General features: G+C 69.1%; 4 protein-coding genes across 7 annotated transcripts; 3 read left to right on the forward strand and 1 right to left on the reverse strand.

Moving 5' to 3' along the window:
* Positions 1 to 537: 537 nt before the first annotated feature.
* OPA3 (outer mitochondrial membrane lipid metabolism regulator OPA3) lies at positions 538 to 1,241 on the reverse strand. The gene is made up of 2 exons (XM_074810146.1): positions 1,065 to 1,241; positions 538 to 909 (listed from the first exon to the last, which is right to left on the reverse strand). Exons 1-2 carry the CDS (start codon positions 1,204 to 1,206, stop codon positions 554 to 556), a joined length of 498 nt encoding a protein of 165 aa, XP_074666247.1. The 5' UTR covers positions 1,207 to 1,241; the 3' UTR covers positions 538 to 553.
* Positions 1,242 to 2,958: 1,717 nt separating this feature from the next.
* GIPR (gastric inhibitory polypeptide receptor) lies at positions 2,959 to 7,608 on the forward strand. The gene is given in 14 exon segments (XM_074810158.1): positions 2,959 to 3,252; positions 3,586 to 3,673; positions 3,747 to 3,857; positions 3,934 to 4,055; positions 5,000 to 5,103; positions 5,186 to 5,333; positions 5,479 to 5,638; positions 5,723 to 5,783; positions 5,892 to 5,961; positions 6,058 to 6,146; positions 6,716 to 6,798; positions 6,801 to 6,853; positions 7,270 to 7,311; positions 7,397 to 7,608. Coding segments are annotated over 14 exon segments (1,434 nt in total). The 5' UTR covers positions 2,959 to 3,120; the 3' UTR covers positions 7,568 to 7,608.
* A 772-nt stretch (positions 7,609 to 8,380) lies between these two features.
* FBXO46 (F-box protein 46) lies at positions 8,381 to 12,756 on the forward strand. Of its 3 annotated transcripts, none has more exons than XM_074810090.1 (2): positions 8,381 to 8,447; positions 10,696 to 12,756. In XM_074810090.1, exon 2 carries the CDS (start codon positions 10,767 to 10,769, stop codon positions 12,606 to 12,608), a length of 1,842 nt encoding a protein of 613 aa, XP_074666191.1. In that variant the 5' UTR covers positions 8,381 to 8,447; positions 10,696 to 10,766; the 3' UTR covers positions 12,609 to 12,756. The 3 variants fall into 3 exon arrangements, with proteins under 3 accessions (XP_074666191.1, XP_074666193.1, XP_074666192.1); XM_074810092.1 differs by lacking the exon at positions 8,381 to 8,447 and adding an exon at positions 8,544 to 8,788; XM_074810091.1 differs by lacking the exon at positions 8,381 to 8,447 and adding an exon at positions 9,022 to 9,354.
* A 61-nt stretch (positions 12,757 to 12,817) lies between these two features.
* On the forward strand, positions 12,818 to 16,247 carry QPCTL (glutaminyl-peptide cyclotransferase like). 2 transcript variants are annotated; one of them, XM_074810102.1, is made up of 7 exons: positions 12,818 to 13,576; positions 14,058 to 14,189; positions 14,289 to 14,576; positions 14,763 to 14,915; positions 15,478 to 15,577; positions 15,774 to 15,890; positions 16,003 to 16,247. In XM_074810102.1, exons 1-7 carry the CDS (start codon positions 13,280 to 13,282, stop codon positions 16,146 to 16,148), a joined length of 1,233 nt encoding a protein of 410 aa, XP_074666203.1. In that variant the 5' UTR covers positions 12,818 to 13,279; the 3' UTR covers positions 16,149 to 16,247. The 2 variants fall into 2 exon arrangements, with proteins under 2 accessions (XP_074666203.1, XP_074666205.1); XM_074810104.1 differs by lacking the exon at positions 15,478 to 15,577.
* Positions 16,248 to 16,282: the final 35 nt, after the last annotated feature.

The raw sequence follows: 16,282 nt of genomic DNA on the forward strand, positions 1-16,282 counted from the left end.
CCCCGCCCATGGCAGCTCCCCACCAATCACAGGCCAGTCCTGGGGTTGTGGCCCCGCCCCCAATTCTGACCCCACCCCTTGAGCCCCAGGGGTTAGGCCCCCGCCTCCAGCTCTTGGCTCCACCCTCCACCCTCTGAGCTTGTGACCTCCCCCATGGTCCTAGCCATGCCCTCAACATATGGCTCCGCCCCAAGCACCAGCTTAAAAGGCCAGGCCACGCCCCTTCAGCATGCCCCTCTGCTCTCCTCCAATCCTCAGGCAGTGCACAGGCCCTGCCCACCCCAGGCCCCGCCCACAAGCGTTAGTCCCACCCCCTAGTTGCAGCCCACCTGAAGGCCCACCTGCACTCCAGGCCCTGCCCTGTGTGGCTCCACCTGAAGCCCCGCCTCCAGGCCACACCCCCCGCCACTCCATCCGAAGCCCCGCCCACCCGCACCCGCGGCGGGCAAGCCCCGCCCCTCACCTCGGGGCCCCGCCCCCAGCACCCTATCACCGCTCTCCTCTACCAAGCCCCGCCCCTAAAGGAAACGGCGGGAAGAGCACGAAGGCGCTTTTAATGGCCGGGTCCGGTGGGGGCGTGTCCTCCGGCGCTGGGGGCGGGGCTAGAGCCGCCGGGGGCGTGTCCCGGGGGCAGGCGCGCCGCCATGGCGTCCAGCTCCTCCCGCAGCCGCTCCAGCCGCTCCCGCAGCTCCCGCAGCGCCGCCGCCTGCTCGTCTTCCCGCCGCCGCGCCTGCCCCGCCTGCCGCGCGTACTCCAGGTAGAGGCAGAGCCCTCCCACGCCGAACACGATCGCTTCCCCCAGCAGCTCCGCTCCCAGCTCGGCCGCCGCTTCCTCGTTCAGCGGTTTGATGGCGGCGCCGCGGAAGCCCATCAGCCGCATCTTGGCGCGCATCTCCACCCAGTGATACACTGCGGGGGGACGGGACACCGGCACAACCCGCCCCGGGGCGTGCGCCCCCCTCCCCGCCCCCTCCGCTGCCCCGCCCCGAGCCCCGCCCGCCCTCCCGCCCCCTCCCCGCCGTGTCCTTCCCCCCGCCGGGCCCGGGGCCCCCGCCCTCACTCACGCTGGGCGGGCGGCAGGCAGATGTAGGCGCGGAAGAAGGGGCTGGCGCGCGCTCCGGCCTTGATGCGGGCCGCCAGGGGGCGGCTCAGCTGCCGCGCGCCCAGCGTCAGCAGCTTGGCCAGCGGGAACGCGCCCGCCACCATCCTGCGCCGCGCGCGCGCGCCGTGACGTCACCGCGGCGCGACCGAGGGGGCGTGTCCGGCCGGGCCTTGGACACGCCCCCTCCCGCCGCCGTGACACGCCCCCACGTCGCCTTGGCAACGTGCGGCTGCCTCCAGCCCCGCCCCCCACGCGCGAAGAGACGCTCGAACGTCGGGGCACCCGTGGGTGACACTGAGGAACCGGGGGTGATGCTGGACCCCCTGGGGCACCCGTGGGTGACACTGGAGCACCCGTGGGTGATGCTGGACACCCCAGGGACACTCGTGGGTGACACTGGAGCACCCGTGGGTGATGCTGGACCCCCCTGGGACACTCGTGGGTGACATTGGAGCACCCGTGGGTGATGCTGCACCCCCCAGGGACACTCGTGGGTGACATTGGAGCACCCGTGGGTGATGCTGCACCCCCCAGGGACACTCGTGGGTGACAGTGGAGCACCCGTGGGTGATGCTGCACCCCCCAGGGACACTCGTGGGTGACATTGGAGCACCCGTGGGTGATGCTGCACCCCCCAGGGACACTCGTGGGTGACATTGGAGCACCCTTGGGTGATGCTGGACCCCCCTGGGACACTCGTGGGTGACATTGGAGCACCCGTGGGTGATGCTAGACCCATTGGGACACTCGTGGGTGACACTGGAGCACCCGTGGGTGATGCTGGACCCCCCTGGGACACTCGTGGGTGACATTGGAGCACCCGTGGGTGATGCTGGACCCATTGGGACACTCGTGGGTGACACTGGAGCACCCGTGGGTGATGCTGGACCCCCTCAGACACTCGTGGGTGACATTGGAGCACCCGTGGGTGATGCTGGACCCCCTCAGACACTCGTGGGTGACACTGGAGCACCCGTGGGTGATCCTGGACCCCCCTGGGACACTCATGGGAGACATTAGAGCACTCGTTGGTGATGCTGGACCCCCCTGGGACACTCGTGGGTGACACTGGAGCACCCGTGGGTGATGCTGGACCCCCCTGGGACACTCATGGGTGACATTGAACCCCTGGGTGATGCTGGACCCATTGGGACACTCGTGGGTGACACTGGAGCACCCATGGATGATGCTCCTTCCCCCGTGGGTGACCCTGGTTCCACCCACCCGTGACCCTGGAGCTCCCGGCTCCCCCCACCCGAGATGGGGGCCACGTGGGCCAGGCTGCACGCTACCGCCGGGTCACGTTGCTCTGACTGAGCCCCCAGCCGGGTGCCCCCCCCTTCTCCCCCCCGTGCCCCGCCCCTCCCGTGGGCGGCGCCCGCCGGAGCCGGTGCCGGTGCCCGAGGGCGGCGGAGCCCCGCGCCGAGCCGGTACCGGGGGTCCCGGAGGTGGGGTCGGGGGACATCGATGCGGGGGGAGGCACTGGAGGGGCCAGCGGGGGTGTCGGGGTGACAGGGGAGCAGCGGGGGGACACGCGTGGGGGGAACCGAGCCACTGGGGGAACCCGGGACAGCGCGGGGCGGGGGGGAAGAGACACCGGGGCTGGGACCGGCATCACTGGGGGGGGGGGGGGGGGGGTCGAGGGGAGTGTCGGGGTGAAGCGGAGGGGACAGGGGGACACTCTGAGGGGGACACGCGTGGGGGACCCGGGACACTGCGGTGGGACAAAGGGCAGGTGGAGGAGGGACAAGGGATACTTGGGGGGGGGACAAGGGACACCGAGGTGGCACCGGGAAGAACCGGCATCACGGGGGGGGAGGTGGGGGTTGCGGGGGGTGATCACCGGCTGCCCCGGCTCCTGGTTCCCACGCGGGTCCGCGGATCTGGGGGGGGGGGTGTCGGTGCCGGGGTGGGTGTGTCCCCCCCTCCCCGGAGGGACCCAGGTGTGCGGGTACCACCTGCGGCTCCCTGGTAACGAGCGCATCAAAGAGGGGGGGCGGTGCTGATAACGGGGGGAGATGACACACGACACTGGTACCCCCATCCCTCCCTGTGCCCCCCCCCACACCCCCCCAGGAGCTGCTGTCACCATCATGGGCCACCAGGCAGTGCCCCCCGCCCTGCTCAACCGGGTCCTGCGTGGGGCAGAGGTGAGAAACCCCCCCCCCGATCCCCCCAACTTTACAACCCGGGGCTCCCCTACTGCTGGGACCCCCCCGCTGCCTCATTGGGACCCCCCCACCCCACCCCCACACCGTCACCTCTGCGTCCTCCCCCCTCCCCCCCAAAACCATGATGGGCCCGTGGTGGTGACCCCATCACAGTGAATCCCACGGTGGTGTCCCCATGCTGGTGTCCCCGGGAGGGGGTGACCGTGGTGGTGGTGGCACCACAAGGGGGGGGGGGGGGGGGTGTGGTGTGTGTGTGTGTGTGTGTGTGTGTGTGTGTGTGTGTGTGTCCCCAAAAAACGTGTCCCCTCGCAGGAGGAGCGCTCGGCCCAGGCAACACTGGTTGCTTGGCGCGAGTACCGGCACGCCTGCGAGCTGCGCCTGCGCCTCGACCCCCCCAGCACCCGGTCAGTGGGGACGGGGTGGGGGTGATGGGGGGACACTGGGGACACCCTGACATCCCCCCCCATGTCCTCCAGGTCCTGTCTGCAACCGCAGCTTTGACATGTATGCCTGCTGGGGGGATGCAGCCCCCAACAGCACTGTCACCGTCCCTTGTCCCTGGTACCTGCCCTGGCACCACCGAGGTAATGGAGGGGGGGGGGTGTGGCACCCACCCCAGGGTGCCCCGGGTGCCGTGGAGTGACGGGCTGGGGTGCTCAGTGCAGGGCGGGGTGGTGGCTCGGCGCTGCGGACCCGACGGGCACTGGGTGACAGATGAGACAGGGCGGCCTTGGCGGGACCATTCGCAGTGCGAGGACCTGGCGCAGGAGCAGCCGCTGCAGGTGGGGGCCGTAGGGTGCCGCGGGGTGCGTAGGGTGCTGTAGGGTGCCGCGGGGTGCCACGCTGGGAGATGCCATGCCGGGATGTGTCACGCTGCGGTGCCGCGCTGCACCGCGCTCTGCACCACGGCATGCGCTGTGCCGCTCCGCTGTGTCTCTCGCCGTGCCCTGCTGTGCCGCGCCGTGCCCCGGGCCGTGCCCTGGGCCGTGCCGGGCCGTGCCGTTCTGTGCCGGGCCGTGCCGTTCTGTGCCGGGCCATGCCGTACCGTACCCCGGACCGTTCCTTGTGCCATGCTGGGCCGCGCCGTGCCCCATGCCGGGGGCTGCGCTGCACCGAGTTGACGTGTTGCGCCGCGTCGTGCCGTGCCACGCACCGTCAGGCTGTGCCGCGCTGTGCCGTGCCAGTCCTCTGCACCAGGATGGCAGCGTGCTGTGCCATATGCCACGCTGTGCTGGGCCGTACGCCGTGCTGTGCCATGCCAGTCCTCTGCACTGTGATGACACTGTGCCGTGCTGTGCTGTGCCATGCTATGCCATGCCAGTCCTCTGCACCATGATGGCACCGTGCCGTGCCATGCCGTGCCACGCTGTGCCATGCTGTGCCGTGCCAGTCCTCTGCACCATGATGACACTGTGCCGTGCCGTGCTGTGCCATGCTAGTCCTCTGCACCATGATGGCACCGTGCCGTGCCGTGCCACGCTGTGCCATGCTGTGCCGTGCTGTGCCGTGCCATGCTGTGCCATGCTGTGCCATGCTGTGCCGTGCCATGCTGTGCCGTGCCAGTCCTCTGCACCATGATGTCACCATGCCGTGCTGTGCTGTGCCATCCTGCACTGTGCCATGCCGTGTGGCATCATACCACGTCACGTTGCCCCACACCATGTCCTGTGCCACCTCCTGGGGCGTGGTGCCACCTCCCTGTCCCCCGTGTCCCCTGTCCCTGCAGCGTCAGGCCTGGCTGCTGGAGCAATTCCGCCTCCTCTACACCGTGGGCTACTCCCTGTCCCTCGTCGCCCTCCTTCTGGCGCTCCTGCTGCTCCTGCTCTTCAGGTACCCACACTGGGGCACCCTTGGGTGCTGGCGGGGCACCCAGCGGGCATTGCCACGCTGCCACCGCCCCTCAACTCCGCAGGCGCTTGCGTTGCACCCGCAACTTCATCCACGCCAACCTCTTCCTCTCCTTCGTGCTGCGGGCGGGTGCCATCCTGACGCGCGACGCGCTGCTGCGGCGACGCCTCCGCCCCGGCCCTGGGCACCCACTGCAGCTGCTGGGCCAGCAGGTGGGCACCCGTGGGTGGGGGGGGGAATTCAGCTGCGCTGGGACCCAAAGGTGGGGGCTGCTGCCACCACCGTGCTGGTCCATTGCGATGCTGGTGTCACCACGACGCCAGTGTTGGGGTGGCGGTGGGGGTGTCCCCGTGGCAGGCGGTGGCAGGGTGCCGGCTGGCCCAGGCTCTCACCCAGTACTGCGTGGGGGCCAACTACGGGTGGCTACTGGCCGAGGGACTCTTCCTCCACAAGCTCCTGGTGCTGGCAGCCTTCTCTGGTGAGCGCTGCCTCCCTGCCTTCCTCCTCCTCGGCTGGGGTGAGCCTGTCCCCGTGTGTGTCCCCTCCCTGTCCCCACCGTTGTCTCCACACCCCATCCCCAACTTTGTCCCCACCCCTCCAGGAGCCCCTGTGCTCTTCGTGGTCCCATGGGTGGTGGTGAGGTACTTCTATGAGAATGAGGGGTGAGGCTGCTGGACACCCCCCCCATCCCCATTTTGTCACATCTGGGGGACACTGTGATGTCCCCAAGAGGGGACGCAGGCATCTGGCTGAGGTCCCCCCCCCGGCAGGTGCTGGGAGCGGAACGAGAAGCCGGCGGTGTGGTGGATCATCCGCTGTCCCATCCTGATGGCCGTGGCGGTGGGTGACATGGGGGGGGGGGTGTCACCATCCCGGGGCTGTGTCCCCACTGCAGGGGGAGGGGGGGGTTTGACACCACCGGTGTCCTCATCCCAGGTGAACTTCGTGGTGTTCGTGCGCATCGTCCGCATCTTGGTGGCCAAAGTCCGGGCGCATCAGGTGTCGCGTGGGGACACCAGGGTCAGGTGGGGACATGGGGACACCAGGGTGTGCGTGGGGACACGCCACACAGGTCGCACACCCTGTCCCTGTCCCCATCGTGTCCCCGTGTCCCGGTGCAATGTCCTTGTGCCCACCCCAGCCCCGTGTGTCCCCCACGTGTGTCCCCATCCCCGCAATGTCCCCAAGCGAAGTCCTGAGCGTGTCCCCATGCACGTCCCTGTCCCCAGAACACCCTGAGTGTGTCCCCGAGTGTGTCCCCGTGCATGTCCCTGTCCCCACAACACCCCGAGTGTGTCCCCATGCCTGTCATGTCCCCAAACATCTCCCTGACCATGTCCCTATTCCTGTGACATCTCCAGGTGTGTCCCCAAGTGTGTCCCCATTGTCTAATGCCACCAAATGTGTCCCTGAGGGTGTCCGTGTCCCCATCCTTCTCTGAGGGGGTTCCCTGGAAGTGTCCCCATCCCCAAGCATGTCCCTGAGGGGCTCTCTGTCCCTGAGGGGGGGGTCCCTGGGGGTGTCCCTGGGGGTCTCCCCATCCCCTGGGGGATGTCCCTGGTTGTCCCCAAGCATGTCCGTCCCCCCCCCGCAGACTGGCCAGGTCCACACTGACGCTGATCCCGCTTCTGGGGGTGCACGAGGTGGCCTTCGCCCTGGTGGGGGAGGGCCAGGGGGGGGCACCCTGCGCCTGGTGCGGCTCTGCCTGCAGCTGCTGCTCTCCTCCTCCCAGGTGCGGGGGGGACACTGGGGGGGCACTGGAATGGGGGCTGCGTTGGGGAGTGCAGTGGGGGGTCGTGGGGTGTATGATGGGGGGGCTGCAACGTGGTGGTGGGGTAACGGTGGGGTGGGTGCTGCTGCAATGGGGGGGGGCTGCACTGTGGGGGGGGCTATGATTGAGGGGAACGACTGGGGGTGTAATGGGGGGGCTGAAGAAGGGGGTGCAATGGGGCAATGTGAAGGGGGCTGTAACGGGGGCTCCATGGGGAGCTGCAAAGGTGGGGGGCTGCCATGGGGTGAGGATGCAGGGGGGGTGGGTGCTCAGGTCCGGGGGGGTGTTGGGGGGTCACATATGTGTGTGTGACCGCATGCACCCACATGTCTGGGCGCACCCCCACCCCGGGGTGCCCCCTCCCCCCTCATCCCCAGGGCCTTGTTGTCAGCATCCTCTACTGCTTCGTCAACAAGGAGGTGGGTCAGGGCATGTTGCGATGGGGGGGGCATGTCGTGACATGGTGTGACGCGTCGGAGTTGTGACAAGTCCCGGTGCCTGCAGGTGCAGGCGGAGGTGCGACGTGGGTGGCAGCGGTGCCGTTTGGGTGCCCCCTGGCACCCCGGCCCCCCCCGCCCCGCGCCCCGTGGCACCCGCCACTACGTGGCTGTGGGGGGGCAGCGCACGGCACCCCCCGATCCCGGGAGACACCCGATTGCTGAGAGCTGCTGCTGAGGCGGGGGGCGTCACCTTTGGGTGCTGGATGGGGAGTCCCAAAAGCCTTTGGATGCTTGGAGGGGGGTCCCTGTCACCTTTGGGTGCTGGGGGGGGGGCGTCAGGGGAGCTTGGGGGTCCCCTGACACCTTGGGGTGCTTGGGGGAGGGTCCCAAAAGCCTTTGGATGCTGGGGGGGGGTGTGTCCCTGTCACCTCTGGGTGTTGGGAGGGGAGTTAGGGGGGTTTGGGGGGGGTCCCCTGACACCTTCGAGTGCTGCGGGGTGTCCCCAATGCTTTGGGGTGCTGGGGAGGAGGGTCCGGGGGTCCCCAACACCTTTAGGTGTGGAGGGGGTGTGTGTCCAGGACCCTGACACCTTGGGGTGCTGGAGGGGGGATGAGGTGTCACAGGGGCGTCCGGGCTGTGGGGATCCAGCTTTGTGCCCTAAAGAAACGCGTAACACCCACCAGTGGCTCCTGTGAAATCATCGGGGGGGCTCTGGTGGGGGGGGTGGGTGTCACTGGGTGCTACTGGGCTGTCATGGGTGACCAGGGCTGGCTGTCACTCAGGAGGGTCGTTTGGGGTGTCACCGGTGACTGGCGGGGGGCGGGCTTTGTGGGAGACCAGGGGTGTGGGGGGAGCACTGGGGTGTCACTGGGAGATGGGACGGTGTCACTGGGAGACCGGGGACCCCCGTCACCCCTAGACCTCCTTCACGCGTGGGCGGCACCTCCCGGCGCCCCCGTTGCGCATGCGCGGAGTCACCGGGGACGGCGGCGGCGGACTACAGCTCCCAGCGTGCTCCGCGCGGCGCATGCGCAGGGAGCAGCGACTGGGCGCATGCGCGGGGCACCCCGGAAGCGGCGCGGAGAGGCGGAGCGGCCGCGCCCGGCACCTGCCCGGTGAGCGGGGGAGGGGCGGCGGCACCGGGCGGAGCCCGGGCCGGCGGAGGAGGGGGGGGGGGGGCGTGGGCGTTGGCGGGCGGTGCCCTGGGGCGTGGCGTGGCGGTGGCGGATCCCCAGGGCCGATGTCGGTAACGGCCGCGGGGCCGCTGGGCCGGGGCCCGGGGGAAGGCGGGGTGCGAGGGTGTTCCCGTGTCATACCGGGGACCGGCGTCTCCCACTCGTGACACACCGGGGGGGTGGGGCCGTGCCCGCGGCGCGCCGAGGGGCAGGCGAGTCCCACCCGTGACACATCGCGGGGAACACGGACGAGTCCGCGCCCGTGGGGACACCGGGGCCGGGTGAGCCCTGGCGGTGCGCGCAGGGCCGGGACTGCCCTCGCCTCGCGCCAGGCTGAGGGCGCGTTCGCGCGTGGGGATTCGCGTGTCCCAGCGTCGCGCGAGGGGGGCGGGCGTGTCCCTGTGTCACACTCGGCGCGGCGACGGGCCCGGCCTCGCGTCACCCACGAGGGTCATCGGCTCTGCCCTCGGCCCCCCCCCCCCGGGCGGCGTGGGCCTGGCGGGACCCCCGGGGCCACGCGGGACCGTGTCCGCGCCCCTCCCGTCCCCGCGGCCCCGCGGTGGGCGGGGACACCCGGCCACGCCCCCTCCGCCTCGGCCACGCCCCTCCGCTGGCCACGCCTCCAGCCCGCCGCGCTGCCGCCGTCCATATATGGGCATGGCCCGAACGCGGCTCTCTGATTGGCCGCCGCCTCGCGCGCAGGGCCTGTCAACAAACGGCTGCCGCCGCCGGTCGTTAAAAGGGCGGGGCGGTGCGGACCCCCCCACCCCGGTCCAACCTCCGCGACCCCCGCGGCCGCTTTAAGGGTCGGGCCCGCCCCCCTGCGGGCTGCGCCGGGCCGGAGCCGGTGAGGGGGCGTGTCGGGGGCGGGGCCTAGGGGATGGGGGCGGGGCCTGGGTATGCAAAGGAAGCGGGGCGTGGGGAGAAGGCTCAAGGGGGCGGAGCTGGGCGGGGTGGCACGGCCCAGTAACGGTACTGGGCACGGTCCAGTATGGCCACGTTAACCCCCCCCAGCCCCGTGCTTGCCCTGTCAGCCCCGTAGAGCCCCCAAAGCCCCACAGTGTCCCCAAAACATCTTTATCGATGGTCTGGACGAGGGGATCGAGTGCCCCCTCAGTCAGTTTGCAGATGACACCCAGTTGGGTGGGAGTGTTGATCTCTCGAGGGTAGGGAGGCTCTGCAGAGAGACCTGGCCAGGCTGGAGCGATGGGCTGAGCCCAACGGGAGGAGTTTCACTAAGGCCAAATGCCGGGTGCTGCCCCTGGGCCACAACAACCCCCAGCAGGGCTACAGGCTGGGGGAGGAGTGGCTGGAGAGCTGCCAGTCAGAGAGGGACCTGGGGGGTGATTGATGGATAACGAGCCAGCGCTGTGCCCAGGTGGCCAAAAAGGCCAATGGCATCATCCTGGCTTGTATCAGCCATAGGGTGGCCAGCAGGGACAGGGAAGGGATCTCACCCCTGGACTCAGCACTGGTGAGGGTGCACCTCGATTACTGGCTTCAGTTTTGGGCCCCTCACCCCAAAAAGGCCATTGAATGACTCGAGCGTGTCCAGAGAAGGGCAACGGAGCTGGTGCAGGGTCTGGAGCACAGGTGTGATGGGGAGCGGCTGAGGGAACTGGGGGGGTTTAGTCTGGAGAAGAGGAGGCTGAGGGGAGACCTCCTGGCCCTCTGCAACTCCCTGAAAGGAGGGTGCAGAGAGGGGGGAGGAGTCTCTTGAGCCAAGGACCCAGCGGCAGGCCAAGAGGGAATGGCCTCAAGCTGCGCCAGGGCAGGGTCAGACTGGCTCTTAGGAAGGATTTCTTTGCAGAAGGGGCTGTTGGGCGTTGGAATGGGCTGCCCAGGGCAGGGGGGGAGTCCCCATCCCTGGAGGGGTTGAAGAGTCGGGTTGACCCAGCGCTGAGGGATCTGGTGGAGTTGGGAACGGTCAGGGTGAGGTTCCTGGTGGGGCTGGAGGAGCTTCAAGGGCTTTTCCAACTGAGATGTTTCTGGGATTCTGTGATTTTTATGATTCAAAAGCCACACGCTGGCCCCACACCAGCCCGCCAGCCCCACATTGTCGCCAACAGCCTCACCTGCCTTGTATCATCCCCAACACTCCTGTACTCTCCCCACCGTCCCCATACTGTCCCCATCATTCTCACCCTGTCCCCCCCAGCCCCATTCACACCACTTTCTCTCCCGGCAGGCCTGGGCACGGGTGCCGGCAGCCCACGGCGTCGGCAGTGTCGGCGGTGTCAGCAGTGCCATGCTGCCCTGATGGAGCCCAACGCCTTCCCCCAGCTGCAGCTCTGGTGCCCGCGGCCCTTTGGCACTTACTCCCAGAACAAACCATGTCCCGGCTCTGGCTCCACCAAGAAACCTTTCTCCTGCCGTCCCACCGAGGAGCCCGCTGGTGCCCGGGCCCCGTCCGAGAACACGCCACCAGCTCCCACTGATGCTGCCCCAGCTCCCCCGGCGTCGGCGGAGGAAGGCCGGGTGCTGCTGGACACGTGGTACGTTATCAAACCGGGCAACACCAAGGAGAAGGTGGCTTTCTTTGTGGCACACCAGTGCGGTGGTGGCAGCAGTGGTGGTGGCACCAGTGGCCGTGCCAGCACCATGAAGGTAAAGGGCAACTGGGGCAGCGATAGCTCCAAAGCCAAGCGGCGCCGGCGCTGCCACGACCCCACTAAGAGCAAGCCGAGCCCAGCGTGGGCTACCGGCGGCAGGGAGCCGGCTTGCCAGCCTCCTGGCGAACCATCCGCTGCTGCCGGCGAAGCCCCCGACTTGCTGTCAGTGGCCGAGATGGTGGCGTTGGTGGAGCAGAGGACGGCACTGGCGTTGCAGAGCTTTCCCCGGCCCTGCGGCGCTCCCGCCGCCCCGGTTGTCTTTGTGGAAGCGGCCAGCGGTGAAACCAAAGCGCCGAGCGGCTCCGACTGCAGCCGAGTGGCCGAAGCTGTCGCCCACTTCGAATCGCGGCAGCGGGAGCACAGCAGCGCCCGCCCCAACGGGCTGTGCCGCCCGGGCCCCGACTGCGCTGCCGCAGCGGCGGCATCGTCAGCAGCGGGTCCCGGCGAGGTGCGCATCGCCTTCCGCATCTCCAGCGGTCGCGAGCCCCGCGCCGGAGCCGCCGCGGCTGAGCCGGGTGCCGTCGGGCGTCCTAATTGCGTCTTTATGAGCTGCGGGACGGCGAGCGGCGGCGGTAACGCCGGTGGTCGCGCCAAGGACAAGATCACCTGTGACCTCTACCAGCTGATCAGCCCGTCCCGCGACGCGCTGCCCAACAACGTGGAGTTCCTCCTGGCCACCGCCGGTCCCAAGGGGGACGGGGACGGCCCTGACGTGGACATGGGGTGTGGCGATGGGTCGGCGAGCGCCGTCAAACCGGAGATGGGCGAAGGAACTGGCGAGGGGACGTCGGCACGGGATTGCGCCTCCAGTTTCCACGTGGACGTGGTGGTGACGGGGGTGGTGGACCAATGCGTCTTCTTTGGCAAGGACAGCGCCAAGAAGATGAAGGAGGAGACGGTGAGGCTGCCGGCGGCGGTGCAGGAGGACCCACCACCGGGGCAGCTCTTCCTCCTGCCTGTCCCTGAGGAGGCGCCGGCAGCGGAGGACACAGAGGCTGGGGAGGAGCCGGCGGCCGTCCCCGACCCCTCGCTTTGCCGGTTGTACCGTCACGTCTCCCACGACTTTTTGGAGATCCGCTTCAAGATCCAGCGGCTGCTGGAGCCCCGGCAGTACATGCTGCTGCTGCCGGAGCACGTCATGGTGAAGATCTTCAGCTACCTGCCCACCCAAGCGCTGGCCGCCCTCAAGTGCTCCTGTCACTACTTCAAATCCATCATCGAGACCTTCGGGGTGCAGGCCACCGATTCCCGTTGGAACCGCGACCCCCTCTACCGTGACGACCCCTGCAAGCAGTGCAAGAAGCATTACGAGAAGGGGGACGTGTCCCTGTGCCGGTGGCATCCCAAGCCCTACCACCACGACCTGCCTTACGGCCGATCCTACTGGATGTGCTGCCGGAGACCTGATAAGGAGGCGCCCGGCTGCAGGGTGGGTTTGCACGATAACAACTGGGTACACCCGGCCACCCGGCGCGACGACGGCAGGTGAAGGGACAAGCGCCGGCGGGCACGGTGGTGGCGGATTTTGGGGACACAGAGCGGGGAGGTTGTCCGTGGCGGTTGCTGGAAAGGGCGGAAGAGAAGGTGGAGAAAACAAAACAAAAACCAAACCAAACCAAAATCATCAAACCCCAAAACTTGGAAGGAAAAAAAAAAAAAAGAACAAAGTGGAGGGGAAAAGGGGGGGGTGGGGGGGTGGGGGGTGGCAGCGTGGAGGGTGCTGGCCCCGTCTGGGTGCTGGCCCCGTGGAGGGTCACGAGCATGTGGAGGGTGCTGGCCCCGTGGGGAATGGTGGTGGCCCCGTGGTGGTGACAGCCCCGTCTGGGCTGAGGGCGCTGTGGATGGAGGGCGATGGCCCCACGGAGGGCCGTGGCCCCCTCTGGGGTGACGTTCTGTCCCGTGGCGGTGTCCCCAGGGAGGGTGACGGCGACCCCTCGGCAGTGACATCCCCACCCGGGGTGACCTCCCGGTGCGGGTGGACGCCCCCGTTCGCGGTGACATCCCCATCCAGGGGAGCGTCTCCGGGGTGACAGCCTGGTCCGGGCTGACCTGGAGTGACGCCCCCACCCCAGTGACATCACACGCTGAGTGACGTCACGGCAGGGGTGGCCGCCCCCATTCCCCAGCGCATGCGCTAACGCGTGCCCAGGGCCACCGCGCATGCGCCGCCGCGGAGCCCGCCGCTCGGGGAGGGGGCGTGGCCTAGTAACAGGCCCCGCCCCTCGCAGGCCCCGCCCCCCCGCCATGCGGAAGGGCGCCGGTGGCTCCCGCCGGGCCCGGTCCGCGGGTTCGGGGCCCGGTCCCGTCCCGGTGGCGGTGCCGGTTCTGGTTCCGGACCCCGGGATTTGCCCGCGGTCCCGCCGCTGTCACCGGCCGCTGCTGCCGCTCCTGGCGCTGGCGGCCGCCGCCGCCCTCCTCTACGTCGCCTGGCCCGGCGGGGAACGGGTCACTGGCCCGGTGAGCGGAGGGCGGGCCGGGAAGGGGAGGTCCCGGTGGGTCTTGGGGAGGGAGGGTCCCGGGAAGGGGGTGCCCGGCATTTCCCTGCTGTCCCCGGGAGTCCTCAGACCTCGTGGGGACCCTCCGACCTCCCCCGGGGCTTCCAGCCCCTCTCAGGACCGCCCCCGCCCCCCCTCCCCAGTCTCATGGGGTCCCCCGGACTTCATCAGGGGGGCACCCAACGGATCCCGGGGCACCCAAACCCTCCCCCGCCAGGGCCCTCAGACCCCCCTGAGCCCCCCAGACCCCATCATGGGGCACCCAATGCATCCATGGGCACCCCAAACCCCTCCAGGAGCACCCAGACACGTCCCAACATCCCCCAGGGCCCCGGTATCCTAAGGCCTCCCTGACTCCATCGTGGGGGCCCCAGCCCCCTCTAGGGACCCTCAAACCCCCCTGAGGGTCCATAGCACCCTGACACTGATGCAGCCCCCCCCAGCCCCCCCCCTTGGAGCAGACTCTACTGACGCTGCTGGGGCGGCTGGATCCCACCCGCCTGCGCGACACCTTCCTGCGGCCCCTCCTGCGGGAACGGGTGCCGGGGGGGCCCGGGAGCCGTGCTGCCCGCCAGGTAAGACCCCCCCACACACCCCCCCCACACTCGGGTGCCACTGCACCCACCCCAGGGTGCCACCACCGTATCTCTCACTGGGGATCCTTGTCCCCGCAGCACATCGTGGGATGTTTGGGCGCCTTGGGGGCCGCTTGGCACCTGGAGCTCGACGCCTTCGAAGCGGTGACTCCTCGGGGACCGGTGACCTTCACCAACGTGGTGGCCACGGTGGCCCCCGCCGCCCCCCGCCGCCTGGTCCTCGCTTGTCACTACGACACCAAGGTCTTGCCCCCTGGTCCCAGCCAGCGGTTTTTTTTGGGGGCCACTGATTCGGCCGTGCCTTGTGCCATCCTCCTGGAGCTGGCAGCTGCTCTCGACCAGCCCCTGCGACGCGCCAAGGACAGGGTGGGTGACGGGCAGCCCTGGATCCGCCCCCCACCCTGGGTGTCTGGGATCCCCCCACGCTCCCCCAGAATGCCTGGGACCCTCCTGACACCCTACCCGCCCCCCGCAAGACACCTGAGTCCCTCCTCCCCCCTCCCCGGGACGCTGGGGTCCCTTCCCCGCTGCTGGATGCCGGTGTCCCGTCAGGGCGCGGAGGTGACGCTGCAGCTGCTGTTCCTGGACGGGGAAGAGGCCTTCGGGGACTGGAGCGTCACCGACTCCCTCTACGGCGCCCGGCACCTGGCGGCACGTATGGCCACCACTCCCCACGGGCCCCGCGGCACCCAGATCACCGCCATGGTGAGTGACACTGAGCCCTGTGGCAGTGGGGGGGAGCTGGTGGCCCCCAAAGTTGGTGGGACAGCAATGGGGTCGGTAGTCTGGTGGCCATGGCACCCAAGGATGATCTGGGGGCACCCAAGTGTGGTAACGTGGCATTGGGACGGTCCCCACCACTGTCGTGACCCAACTGGGATGGCCTGGTGGCACCCCAGGGTGGTGGCACAGCAGTGGTGGGGGTCTGGTGGCCCCCAGAGTTGGCAGAACAGCAATGGGGTGAGTGGTCTGGTGGCCATGGCACCCAAGGATGATGGCCAAGGGTGGTGGGTAATGTGGCATTGGCCTGGCTGGGATGGTCTCCACCACTGCGGTGACCCAACTGGGAGGGCCTGGTGGCACCCAAGGGTGGTGGCACAGCAGTGGGGTGGTCCGGTGTCACCCAAGAGTGGTGACATAGCACCAGACCACCCCACTGCCGTGCCACCACCCTTGGGTGCCCAGCTGGGACAGTCCCACGGCATCTGAGGGGTGGCACTCTGGTGTCCCCGTGCCGGTGTCCCCACGGCCGTGCTGGTGTCCCCAGAGCCTGCTGGTGCTGCTGGACCTGCTGGGCGCCCGTCACCCCGCCATCCACAGCCACTTCCCCCGCACCCACCACTGGTTCCTGCGCCTCGTCGCCATCGGTGGGACACGGGGACAAGGGGACAGGGTGGGGACAAGGGGACAGGGGGGATGGAGATGGGATTGGGGGGGGGTGGTCACGGATGGGGGACAAGCTGGGATATGGGGTTGGGCTGGGGACTAAGGGCTGGGGACAGAGGGGACACTGGGGATGTCACAGAAGGTGACCCAGAAGGTCCTCCCATGTCCCCGGCGCAGAGCAGCAGCTGCGGCAGCTGGGGCTGCTGCACGCCCGCCCCCAGGACCAGCCCTTCTTCCGCCTCAGCCCGGCCCCGGGACCTGTCGAGGACGACCACGTCCCCTTCCTCCAGCGAGGTGCCATGTCCCCACCTCCCCTGGGGCACATTGTCCCTGTGTCCCCACACTCATGGGGCTGGGCTGGAGGGCCCCAAGGGGACATATTTCCCCCCCTTCTATGTCCCCACAGGTGTCCCTGTGCTCCACCTCATCCCCCTGCCCTTCCCCCACGTGTGGCACACACTCGAGGACACCGAGGACAACCTGCACCCCCCCACCGTGGAGGACCTGGGCAAGATCCTGATGGCCTTTGTGGCCGAGTTCCTGCAGCTCTGAGCCCCACCAGCACCCTGTGTCCCCCCCCGTCCCCCCCACCAGGACTCTGGGCAGCCCTGGGCTGCGCTGGGAGCCACCAGTAAAGTGTTTGGTGACTGATACTGGGTGCTGTGCTGTCACCTGCCACGGGGGGA

The sequence above is a fragment of the Strix aluco genome, chromosome 33, assembly GCF_031877795.1.
Source record: "Strix aluco isolate bStrAlu1 chromosome 33, bStrAlu1.hap1, whole genome shotgun sequence".
NCBI classification, from domain to species: Eukaryota; Metazoa; Chordata; class Aves; order Strigiformes; family Strigidae; genus Strix; species Strix aluco.

Bases quoted from the DNA above. Each gene is read 5' to 3' on its own strand.
- OPA3 (XM_074810146.1), bottom strand. From the start codon at position 1,206: ATGGTGGCGGGCGCGTTCCCGCTGGCCAAGCTGCTGACGCTGGGCGCG. The intron at 910-1,064 runs GTGAGTGAGGGC...GTCCCCCCGCAG, and splicing joins CTGCCTGCCGCCCGCCCAGC to TGTATCACTGGGTGGAGATG.
- FBXO46 (XM_074810090.1), top strand. From the start codon at position 10,767: ATGGAGCCCAACGCCTTCCCCCAGCTGCAGCTCTGGTGCCCGCGGCCC.
- QPCTL (XM_074810102.1), top strand. From the start codon at position 13,280: ATGCGCCGCCGCGGAGCCCGCCGCTCGGGGAGGGGGCGTGGCCTAGTA. The intron at 13,577-14,057 runs GTGAGCGGAGGG...AGCCCCCCCCAG, and splicing joins GGGAACGGGTCACTGGCCCG to CCCCCCCCCTTGGAGCAGAC. The intron at 15,891-16,002 runs GTGCCATGTCCC...ATGTCCCCACAG, and splicing joins CGTCCCCTTCCTCCAGCGAG to GTGTCCCTGTGCTCCACCTC.